The 12,138-nt window shown below is 37.8% G+C and overlaps 1 protein-coding gene across 1 annotated transcript in view; it reads left to right on the plus strand.

The window, feature by feature from the left end:
• Positions 1-11,853, plus strand: part of sls (sallimus) — a 110,701-nt gene extending 98,848 nt beyond the window's left edge. The window contains exons 56-78 of the mRNA XM_026810800.1: positions 233-280; positions 365-478; positions 553-705; positions 953-1,316; positions 1,575-1,890; positions 2,671-2,959; positions 3,643-3,775; positions 3,893-4,329; positions 4,571-4,840; positions 4,946-5,324; positions 5,442-5,596; positions 5,796-6,086; positions 6,431-6,572; positions 6,704-6,973; positions 7,247-7,692; positions 7,845-8,144; positions 8,254-8,408; positions 8,483-8,633; positions 9,096-9,173; positions 9,265-9,369; positions 9,439-9,636; positions 9,702-10,007; positions 10,293-11,853. Coding sequence (XP_026666601.1) covers positions 233-280; positions 365-478; positions 553-705; positions 953-1,316; positions 1,575-1,890; positions 2,671-2,959; positions 3,643-3,775; positions 3,893-4,329; positions 4,571-4,840; positions 4,946-5,324; positions 5,442-5,596; positions 5,796-6,086; positions 6,431-6,572; positions 6,704-6,973; positions 7,247-7,692; positions 7,845-8,144; positions 8,254-8,408; positions 8,483-8,633; positions 9,096-9,173; positions 9,265-9,369; positions 9,439-9,636; positions 9,702-10,007; positions 10,293-10,498 — 5,306 coding nt within the window. The 3' untranslated portion in view covers positions 10,499-11,853. The remainder of the gene's footprint in view (positions 1-232; positions 281-364; positions 479-552; positions 706-952; positions 1,317-1,574; positions 1,891-2,670; positions 2,960-3,642; positions 3,776-3,892; positions 4,330-4,570; positions 4,841-4,945; positions 5,325-5,441; positions 5,597-5,795; positions 6,087-6,430; positions 6,573-6,703; positions 6,974-7,246; positions 7,693-7,844; positions 8,145-8,253; positions 8,409-8,482; positions 8,634-9,095; positions 9,174-9,264; positions 9,370-9,438; positions 9,637-9,701; positions 10,008-10,292) is intronic.
• The last annotated feature ends 285 nt before the right edge of the window (positions 11,854-12,138 follow it).

Here is a 12,138-nt window from a genome sequence, read left to right on the forward strand (position 1 = left end):
AATCTACTGCGAATGAAAAGCATATCGGTATAACGTACTCCGGCAACAGAACGCTGTGCAACTCACTTATAGCGACAGTTAGAACACTTGTACTTGCTGCATAGATCGGATTTAAAACGCCGCTTCAGTTATGAACAGCTGCTGGATTAAATGATGATTGTATTAATAGATAGCAGCTTGTGCGATTAACACTGCTTACAGTTATTATAATACTTTGTTTGACGCATTGCAGAAGAGGCCTCGCTTAGTATCACCAGGGAAGAAGATATTTCAGAGGGAGGTAAGATTAAAAAATATTAAGCTACAAGGATTTTTCTATAAACAATGTAATATTTGATTTTAATTGATTAAATTAACTTTTCAGAAGAAATTGAGTATGTAATTCGCGATGGCGACACGATGTTCTCGATTTGTTCGTACGTGGCAGAAACCGACGAGGCCATCAACCTCGTTGAAGGAGAAAGAGTTTACATAATCGGTAAGCGTACTCAATAAAAGTGTGTAGATCTAAAACTAACACCAATAATATTTATTATATCTTTCCTGTCCCAGATCATTCGAACCAGGACTGGTGGTTCGTAAAGAAACACTTGACAGAAGAGAAGGGTTGGGTCCCAGCGCAATACCTTCTTAATGAAGTACATTACACTCTCTACCTGCAGCGCAAATTGCATGAGAAGATCGATAAATTACCTGTCTTCGAAAGTACGTTTAGTTACATCTTATAAAAAAAAATAATAGAAATTACCATCATGGATTAAATTAAATGAATCTTGTCATGATCCAATCCAAAGCTTTTACATAAATTCAACAATATAACGCTCGCTAAAATCATCTTAAGATGAAACATGGATAATATTAATTCTAAAAGTCGAATAAATACGGTACAACACAGACTTTGCGCTCATACTTGAAAGTATTAAAATATAAATGAATCTTTTTAATATCGTAGAACCAGTACCCGGTGAGGAAACATCAGCACCGAAATTCATTGAGAAATTGCAGCCGATTCACACGCCAGATGGTTACACGGTCCAATTCGAGTGCCAAGTGGAGGGTCTACCGAGACCTCAAATTACGTGGTTCCGACAGACAGCCATCATCAAGCCGTCCCCCGACTTCCAGATGTACTACGACGACGATAACGTTGCTACATTGATCATTAGGGAAGTATTCCCTGAAGATGCTGGCACCTTCACCTGCGTCGCTAAGAATACCGCAGGCTTCGCTTCCAGTACCACAGAATTGACAGTAGAAGCACCTCTTTCTGACCACGGATCGGACGTCACTGGTCCATCCAGAAAGAGTCTCTCACGGTGCGTTTCCACATTACATATTTTTATGTGCCGGGGATAGATTAAATAACAAACAATCTCCGCGTGACTCTAAAGAAATTTTTTATAATTTCATAAGTTTTTATAATTATTTTTATAATTTCTAATAACATAACAACTAACTCACTTCTAAGATCATATTGTATTATACTGTAATATTGTAAGAAGACTGCCAGGCCATGTATGTCACACATAAAAGTGCAAATTTATTACTCTTACTATTTTTAATCTCTTTTACAGAGAATCATCCCTCGCCGACATTCTGGAGGGAATACCACCGACATTCTCGCGCAAACCGAAAGCGAAGTACGTGAACGAAGGTGAAGACGTAATACTGGAATGCCGTTTGGTGGCAGTGCCCGAACCGGAGATAACGTGGTACTACAAGGACACGCAAATCACTAACAAAGAGAACATCGCCGTAGCTACTGAGAGTGATATGCACATGTACTGCAGCGTGATTAAGATAACTAAAGTTCAGAAGAAACAGGAAGGGAAATACACGATCGTTGCTAGGAATAGAGAAGGGGAAGCTACCATCGAGATTCCTATGAAGGTCCGTAACTCAATTGTAATTATGTAAAAAATATTTAAATTGAAAATTAGTATATAAAGTATCCGTCCAGGGATGTAGATTTTTTCTTGCCGCATTAGTAATTAACTGTGTACATAACATTCTGACACTTCTAAGATCATATTGTATTATACTGTAATATTGTAAGAAGACTGCCAGGCCATGTATGTCACACATAAAAGTGCAAATTTATTACTCTTACTATTTTTAATCTCTTTTACAGAGAATCATCCCTCGCCGACATTCTGGAGGGAATACCACCGACATTCTCGCGCAAACCGAAAGCGAAGTACGTGAACGAAGGTGAAGACGTAATACTGGAATGCCGTTTGGTGGCAGTGCCCGAACCGGAGATAACGTGGTACTACAAGGACACGCAAATCACTAACAAAGAGAACATCGCCGTAGCTACTGAGAGTGATATGCACATGTACTGCAGCGTGATTAAGATAACTAAAGTTCAGAAGAAACAGGAAGGGAAATACACGATCGTTGCTAGGAATAGAGAAGGGGAAGCTACCATCGAGATTCCTATGAAGGTCCGTAACTCAATTGTAATTATGTAAAAAATATTTAAATTGAAAATTAGTATATAAAGTATCCGTCCAGGGATGTAGATTTTTTCTTGCCGCATTAGTAATTAACTGTGTACATAACATTCTGTGTACATTGTTTCTATATAACAACTTTTGTATTACATGTTTAAATTGCGCTACTTTGCAACATGTCTTAAACAATTTATATGAATATTATGAATTATAGGTGAAGACAGGCAAATCCGAGCCACCAGAGATTTTGGAACCTCTGCAATCATACGTTGTGAGAGAAGGCGAAACTGTGGTACTGTCAGCACAAATTGTCGGCCACCCGGCACCTAAAGTAACGTGGTACAAAAATGGTAAACCATTGAAGACCTTAACACCGAAACAAGACGGCCACGTAAACACGCTCACGCTGATTCAACCGAAAGTGACGGACTCTGGAGAATACTCTGTGGTGGCTACCAACGATCTCGGCACAGCCGAAACAAAAGCCACATTAACAGTTGAAAGTAAGAATAATTACGAAATGTTATATAATAACATGTAGCAATCAAAGCTTTCGCAATTCCATTAATTCGAACAATTTCCTTTTTAACATTCATGGTAAAGTTGTCCTGGCTATATAATGTCCGCAAAAAGTCATACGTATTCTCAATATAGCGGATTTTCGGTGATTTTTCCGGTATAATCGTGTTAGAATTTTAATCGGAATACCATAAAATAATTATTACAGAAAATATAAACACTGCATCTGAAATATCAAAATACACAGAATATCCATAACAAATAGTACATTACAATATTTAAATGATAAAATAAATATATAGAAAGCCTATTTTTTAAATTACTATCACAAATATTTTATATCGCATAAAAATCTTCAGTGTAATAATAACTATTTATTCGCAAAATTTCAAACATGTGACACTGTTTTAATTTATAGCCAGGACAACCTTAAGTGATTATATCATGCTTATACATATTAATATCGCAAAATGCTTCGCTAAATCGTTTTTCAGTATACTTGAAGCCTTCGCTGACCATTAACTTCAACCAGCAAATATACGAACATCACATTGTAACCAAGGGTAGGATATGCTTATGCTTAAGCATTAATTTGTCGCATATTTTAATTTTTATAGATATCGTTATATCATTCTATATGTTAAACACATTTTGTGTATACCTTTAGAAATACCAAGTGGAGCTCCGGAACCGCCACTTTTCACGGAACGATTCCAAGGGCTCACTGTTCCGGAGAAAGGTACCTTCAAATTGGTGGCCAAAGTTACTGGGAATCCTGTGCCAGAAGTCACGTGGCTAAGGTAGCATGTCCAAACTTATCTTACATAAAAAATATTGAAAGTTTATCTAATTCGAAATAAAATTTTAATTATCCGAAAATAACGTGTAAAAAGTGAATAACTGAATTGTTTTTACAGGAATAACAAGCCCTTAGAAAAATCGCCTAATATCACTGAAAGCTACGATGGCGAGAACATAGCGTTGGAAATCAGAAACGCGGATTCGGAAGTAGACTCAGGCGATTACAAGTGTATCGCCAGTAATCCTGTTGGAAAAACATCTCACGGTGCCAAAGTCACAGTGGACGTCGAGAAAGTAACATTCACGAAGACACTGCCGAAGGAAGTTGTCATCGACGAATTCAAGACTTTAGAATTGACTTGTGAAACATCCCACACTGTGTCCACGAAATGGTGGCACAACGACAAGGAAATCAGTGGAATGGACCATCGGGAGATCGTGCAAGATGGACATGTGCACAAGTTGATCATCAAGCGAACGAGTTCCAAGGACGAAGGAACTTACGAGTGCACTGTAAAGAATCAGTCGACGTCGAGCAAAGTTACAGTCAAAGGTAACCATTGAAACTCCATTTTCATTAAATTAGTTAATTTTATTGTTTGTTTATTACATTTTTATTAAGCTTTTGTTACTATTTTATTTCTAAGCTTATTTGATTATCTTTTGTTATTATCTTAAATTACTTATACTTCTTTTTTTTCCTTTGTATACTCTAAAGGGTTTACGCTCGTTGATAAAGTAATAATAATAAAGTAATAGTAATAATAATAATATGAATGAAATTAAATTTGCAGCCACCAAGCCAGAGTTCGTCAAAGAGTTACAAGACTGCGAAGTGAAAGAGCGCGAAATCGCCATTCTGGAAGTCGAAATCACATCGGAAACGGCTGATGTTAAGTGGTTCAAGGACGGCGAGCCTTTGGGACCGGGTAAAGAGAAATTAGAATTTGTGAAAGATGGCACCGTCAGGAAATTGCTGATCAGAAGTACGTCGGTTCACGATGAAGGAGAATACACGTGCAGTCTCGCCGACCAAAAATGTACTGCTGAAGTCACCGTTATTGGTAAATATATATTACTATCATCTCTCGTCATGGCTTTGCCCGCATGTTTTCTCCCGGCATAGCTCAAGTCTCTATGGTTGCTTATAAATTCCCCTTTTATCTCAGAATTGCCACCGGAAATAATCTCGAAGATGCAAGATGTGACAATAGCGAGAGGCGAGAGAGCGACGTTCGACATAGAATTAACAAAAGGAGACGCAAAGGTCCGATGGTTCAAAGACGGGCAAGAGGTACAGTTCTCCGAACACGTTCGATTATCGATCGATGGCAAAAAACAGAAGCTGAAGATCTACGATACGGAACCGGAAGACGCGGGTGTCTACTCCTGCGAAGTTGGCAAACAAAAATCATCGGCTAAATTAACGGTTGAAGAACCTGGAGTAGATTTCATTACCAAGTTACCAGATGTGACTCTTGTACCGATGAACGCGGACGCTGTTTTCATTATTGAATTATCACGCAACGTTCCAGTCACATGGTTGAGGTAAGGAGACAAAATTTTCGGAGAGTTCGGAGGGGATTATTTAATGAAATTTATTGTAAAGCTCTCGTGAACATTTGTTGAAGCCGTATTATATTATATAATGCAATAATTTTATAGAAAAACGGAAGTTATCAAGGAGTCACCGAAATACACTATTATTGATGAGGGCACCGTGAAGAAGCTTATAGTGAAGAAGTGTACCACTGAAGATATTTCAGAATACACAGCTGTCGTAACGAACGTGAAAACATCATCGAAATTGAGAGTCGAAGGTAATTTCTTATTCCTGTAAAGTCTTTAACATCCAGTGAGCATTAAGCGATTTTTAATTCAAGAATGTATCGGTGATTCTTCCGATTAATTTATATATTATGATATCACGATTATATTTATATTCGATGAAATCTCGATTAAGTAAAATTGTAAAAATAATTTCCAATCTACAATTTTTAATTATTTAAAAATTTTTAGTTGTTGAAACGGCGCCGAAGATCAGCCCGGAGACACCGAAAAAATACAAAGTAAGAAAAGGCGAGGACGTTGAAATTATCGTGAAATTCACCGCGGCACCAAAACCAGACGATGAATGGACAGTAAACGGTCGCGTGGTTACAAAATCGAAACGAGTGGTGCCGTCGATCGACGAGGAATCCGCGGTTCTAAACATCTACCAGATTGAAGAGGACGACGTTGGCGATTATACTTTGAAACTGGTGAATAACGTTGGAGAAGCTAGCATAGAGATCAACGTCGTTATCGTCCGTAAGTATCTTATTTGAATTCTCATACATATAAATGTTCCATTTTAGTCTAATGGTCCAAAAATGAACTTGATTTACTTGTATTCAGAGTTTGGAAAACCACTCGTAGGTTCCACCGTAGACACACCTGACCCTCCTTTTACACGATAAAAGCGTACCGAATAAAATCATGCAAGCATAGGCTGAATTGTTTATAAATCATGTTAATGGTAACCGCGTAATTTTAAAATCGTGTAAAAAATGTAAAAGGAGGATCAAGTGTACGCTGTTTCCTATTTGAATTACTATAAGGTCTCTAACTTTCATTATGAAGGATCATTGTTCATATCCTATTTCTGCTTGCAGAGGTACCAAGTGCTCCTGGAGCACCAGAACCACTAGAGATAACTAATGATAGTGTGACGCTTCACTGGAAGAAACCTGATTCAGATGGAAATTCACCTATCGTTGAGTACATCCTAGAACAACAAGAAAAGACTGAAACTACGTGAGTATCACAATTAAAAAATCTAATTCTCATACGATTAATTATCATATATTGTATTATCCAATTCTTCTGAACAGGCTCAAGTATTAATAACGAGCACGAGTTTTAACTATTTCTTTTATCATTTCAAGGTGGACCAAAATTACGGAAACGATAACAGAAACTACTCATAATGTAACAAAATTAACCACAAACAGAGAGTACGTTTTCCGTGTAACGGCTGTAAATGAAGCTGGACCGGGTGAAACTTCGCCAACTTCTCCAACCATAAAAATATCTAAACCATCGGCTGCAGAACCACCAGTTGTACTGGAACCACTGAAAAGTGTCATTGTTGGCCTTGACGAAACCGTCACCCTATCTTGCGTTATTAGAGGGACACCGTTGCCTGAGATTACATGGTACAAACTTTTCGTTCTACTTAAATGCAACAACTACGTTAATTACTTATTTATTTATTTATGCCCCCACATTACAGTGCCCCTTTTTATATCATATCTAATAATATTTAATGAACATTCAATGCATCACAATATATCTATACGTACACTAATTCATAACAAAAAAGGAGATAAAAAAAATAAAGGAAAAACCAGTAGAATCTGTAGCGAAAACCATGCGGTATACCTGCGACATTTACTTTTAAAATATTAATGGTAGCAATTTAATTATAGGTTGAGAAATGGTGAAACGTTTGAAGACAGCAGTATCACGTACGAGAATCGTGTGGCGAAATACACAATCACAAAAACTACAGAAACGTCATCGGCAACGTTTACAGTAAAAGCAAAGAATAATGTAGGAACAGCAGAAACCACGTGCGAATTGAAGGTGCAAGAGGCGCCAAAAATCAGCTACGACGAGACCCTGGCTAGTCAGACTCTCCCGGTAAACGAGCAATGGAAAATCGAGATTCGAACGAGCGGCTTCCCGAAACCGGAAGTAACGTGGTCAAAGAACAACAGGAGTATAGTCGACAAACGTGTATCGATTCGCACGGAAGAGAATACCTCTACCATCTCTATTTCCTCACTTATCAGAGAAGACACTGCCACTTACACCGCGAAGGCAGCGAATCAGACTGGCAGTGCTTCGGTTGACCTACACCTCAAAGTGATCGGTACATTATGTTTTATATTCTAAAGACTTATGCTCATTAATAAAGTGATAATAACAATAATTATAATAATAATTATTATTATTTTTATTATTGTTATTATAATTTTATTCTTTATAAATACTTGGTAGTAATTTTGGTCTCAATCCCTTTAGACAAACCTAGCAAACCGGAGGGACCAGTTGTCTTCAAGGAGATCAGACAGGATCGTGTCACCATCGAATGGAAACCACCTATTGACGATGGTGGAATCGAACTCGAGAAATACACAATTGAGAAATGGGAACCAGGCAAAGCTTGGACGAAGGTGGTCGATATCGATAAGGAAGTGGAGAGCTTCTGCGTGCACAAATTGCAACAGAATGCAGAATACAAATTCAGAATCATCGCCAAGAACACCGTTGGACCGTCGGAACCATTGGAATCGGAAACGGTCAAAATGAGAACTTCCTTCGGTACGTTAAATCATTTCCTACGAAGCCTTTAATGTAATCATTTCCAGCTACGAGATTTTTAAACAATTTTATGCGTATGTTAATTAATTGATTATTATTATATTTATAGAACCGCCGGGACCACCGAGAGGACCGCTAGAAGTGTCAGGAATGACGAAGACATCGTTCACGATAAACTGGCAGCCTCCGGAGAACGATGGTGGAACACCGATAACAGAATACATCATCGAGATGAAGGAGGAATCGAAGAAGGCTTGGCAAAAGGTCAATTGGGACTCTTTTTATTTCTGTCTGTCTCTATTTTGACAAAGACTAAAGTTCAATCGTATTATTCACAGATCGGCAGCACGAAGCACGAAACGACACACTTCAGCGTGTCGGATTTGAAAACGGATGTGCCGTATAACTTTAGGATAACGGCGAAAAACAGCGCTGGCACTGGACCTCCTTACGTTGCTGAAGAACCGATTTCCCCTGGCAGGCGAATCAGTAAGCAAATCATCTTCTGTATATTGAAATTTATTATATTAGTTGCTTAAGCTTAATTATAATGATTAAATCTTGCAATCAAATTTAGTCACAGCTATTTCTTTAATGCTTCAAGATAATTAATTTAATTTGTTAATATCACGTCATTATGGTGGAAACCACTTTTCGGAATTGAAAAATCCCGGAGATCTATATATTCTATGTATAATGTTCGTATTTCATGAATTCGTCTGTAAAAATTTCTGACTCAAAGAATTAATCAGTTGTAAAGAAGTTGACTTAGAACGTAATTAACGCTTTTTTAAACGTATTAGCATTCGTAATTGAAAAAAAAACAATGTAAGTCACAAAGTGGCCGAAAAGTGATTTACACCATTATGAGTATTACTCCTCATTTTATAAGATGAGTCATATACACATTAACCCATTTCTCGCTTACTTAACGCTTTCGCTATCGCTTAGAAATAACAAAACTCGACGAAAGAACCATGTATGCTCTGCTGGGTATATTCCCACCAACTGCAATAATTATCAGCAAGAGTAAGTCGTAATCCTGCTTATATCTCGCTTCTTATTGATAAAATATCATCCTATATTTTCTATCTGATCTAATATATTGTTTGATTTGTAGCACCACCGTCAAGTCCACAACATGTACAAGTAACACATGTGACCAGCAAGAGTGCAACTCTTAGTTGGTCTCCACCAGTCAGCAATGGTGGCACAGAGCTTACAGGTATTCTATCTTTTACCAGAAAATACATGAAAGATATAAAATTGTCAATATAATACCTTTCTTTAATAGGATACGTAATTGAGAAGAGGCCACTGATTGGAAAGGGCGCGAGATGGACGAAAGTGGCTACGCTGGAGCCTACTCAACTTCAATATTGTATAGAAAACTTAAAGGAAAGCGAATTCATCTTCCGAGTGTTTGCAGAAAACAACATGGGACTCAGTTTACCTACGAACTCTGAACCAGTCACCTTAATGACGCATGCCAGTAAGTTATCAAATAAATTCGAGTTTCATCTTCTATCAGTTATGACCTAACGTTTTTTCTCGCAGCCGTGCCGTCACCACCGACTGCGCCATTGGAGATCAGACAAATCGCAGCGAACACGGTTGTAATATCGTGGGGAAGGCCTGAAACCGATGGTGGTGCGCCATTGGAGGCCTACAAGATTGCTATCAAGGACGCAAAGAAGACTATGTGGATGGAAGTTGGCAGAGTGAACGCCGACGTACAGAAGCTGAACATCAGGGATCTACAGGAGAACCACATGTACTTGATCAGGATCTACGCTAGGAATGAAGTTGGCTTTAGCGAGCCTTTGGAATCAGATGAACCGGTTAAGATCGTACCAGTTTCCGGTATGTTGTCTCTTCTTTTAATCATTTTTACCAGAAACTCAAAATAACAGTTAAACCTCATTTCGAATCGTGACGAACGTGACCAAAACGAAACTCACGGTATCCTGAAACAGATTCCTCATCTCTGTCTTATGCTACAGGTTTTACTGTTCTGATCCTCTATTTTTATGCTGATCTCAGTTGCAATAAATAATAATCTTTCCCCTAAAATCTTGAAATAATTTTTTTTATTCCAACGATTTAAAAAATGAAATTTTGTTATATAATGTTTTATTTCTTTCCCAGAATTGGCAGTAGTGGAGCCGATCGCTGAAGTCACCGAGAAAGGCGAAACCGCATCGGTGAGCTTCAGCACAGAGAACACGAGTTCATGGCTTCGAGATCATAACATGGATGCCGACATTCATACATACGCGAGAGCAAGACTCCTCAGACAAGACGAATACTTCTTCCGCATTTGGCACTATGCCAAGAAACTCTTCAAAGAATAAGCATTTCTACGATTTAACCTGGAGACAAACGATGAAACGGATTTACATCCGTATTCCCATCGAGGATCAGAAAGACTTAACGAGAGACAGTAAAAGACACCCTTGACACTACCTTCGTTTAAACAAGTTTCAATACTTTGTTCACAGAATATTTTGACAACGTGTAAATGATTATTTTCTTGTTCCACATTTGAAACGGTCTCTGATATTTACTTGATCTCTCACGTGAATTAACAAAAGATTAACGACACTGTCGTTTTGTTCCTCTGTTAGATACACAGCATACTTGTATAGCGACTAGATTTTACCGAAGGATCGCTATTGGATGGGTGTATAATCTAGTCAGTGTAGAGTAATCTATTTTTTTTTCTTCTTTTAACGGACCAACACTTCCTCGTGCATGTTTGAAATCGCATACTCAAGCGAAGAAGTTATACTTATCTATTTTTCAAAACGATTACTGTACTTTATTAATCATGTTACTGGAAATTCGAGTCGATGGAGTAGTTTAGGGAGTTAAGGAATCTTATCAGTAATCTTTACGACAATTTTTTTTTCTGACTATGAAAGCATTTGAGATTTAGTAATAACGTGAAATATCGTTAAATACTGTCGTAAAGATTCTGTGTAACGTTCCTCCGTTCCCGGAATAATTAAATTGCTGAGGAAGAGACGCTCAATGATTATTTGTAATTTAATTACAATTAACGATCGCTCGAACTTCCAGTCACACGTTTGAGTACATTGATATGCTCTACGAAGGAATCGTTCTTACTTCCACAAGACGCTATTTTCGGTACAAAGAAAGCTATTATCAAGTTTTCTCGACGAAAGAAATTCTAAAACCCCCGAGACACTCAGATCGTCGGAGAATGTGATAAACGATCGGAACCGATCGAGTACCTTGTATAAAATGAGTTGATTTAGAGTCGTTTAAGGAAATACGAATACCCCCTCATCCTAATATCCATGTATTACCCTTATCACCCGAATCCTTTGTATTTATATAGAAACGCGAGCGGAAAGCGATATTCACTTACTCACCCGAGTTTGCGAGGATTACGTTTAGTATTTATTCGTATAATGTATAATATTATATTTAATTATTATTACTCGTTACCATTACCGTTGTAATTATAATAATTATTATTGTTCGTAATGGTCGGCGTCGTTGCCGGCGTTCATGCGACTGGTTAATCAAACTACAAACGAGACGAAGACATGCCACCCGCGGTTGGTGTCGCGAGACGTAACAAAATATAGGTGCAAGAACAACAACAACATTCACCAACCACGTGTCGCATGCTTCGCGTTTTACTCTAAGACATTTTGCGAAATAAAAATTGTTGCAAATACATCGGTCTTTTCAGTATCCCCTTTTTGTTCTGCAAGCATAGACTAGGTCAGGTATGAGTTCAGTAACCATCCGTTCTGTATTTCAGCAGCCTGTCCCCGGAATTTCTTTAAGGAATACGAAACGTACAAATGTTCTATATTTATTTTTTAATCCAGTATTTGCATATTATATATATAAATATGTAGCATCAAATAAGATAAAAACAGGCCTTCTGCAATTAAGTTTCTAATTTCTTCTTTTGATAATAAATTGTAATAATCAGATATTTGTAGAAAATGGCCGC

This window comes from Ceratina calcarata, unplaced genomic scaffold, assembly GCF_001652005.2.
Source record: "Ceratina calcarata isolate Rehan_Ccalc_2016 unplaced genomic scaffold, ASM165200v1 scaffold110.2, whole genome shotgun sequence".
NCBI lineage: Eukaryota > Metazoa > Arthropoda > Insecta > Hymenoptera > Apidae > Ceratina > Ceratina calcarata.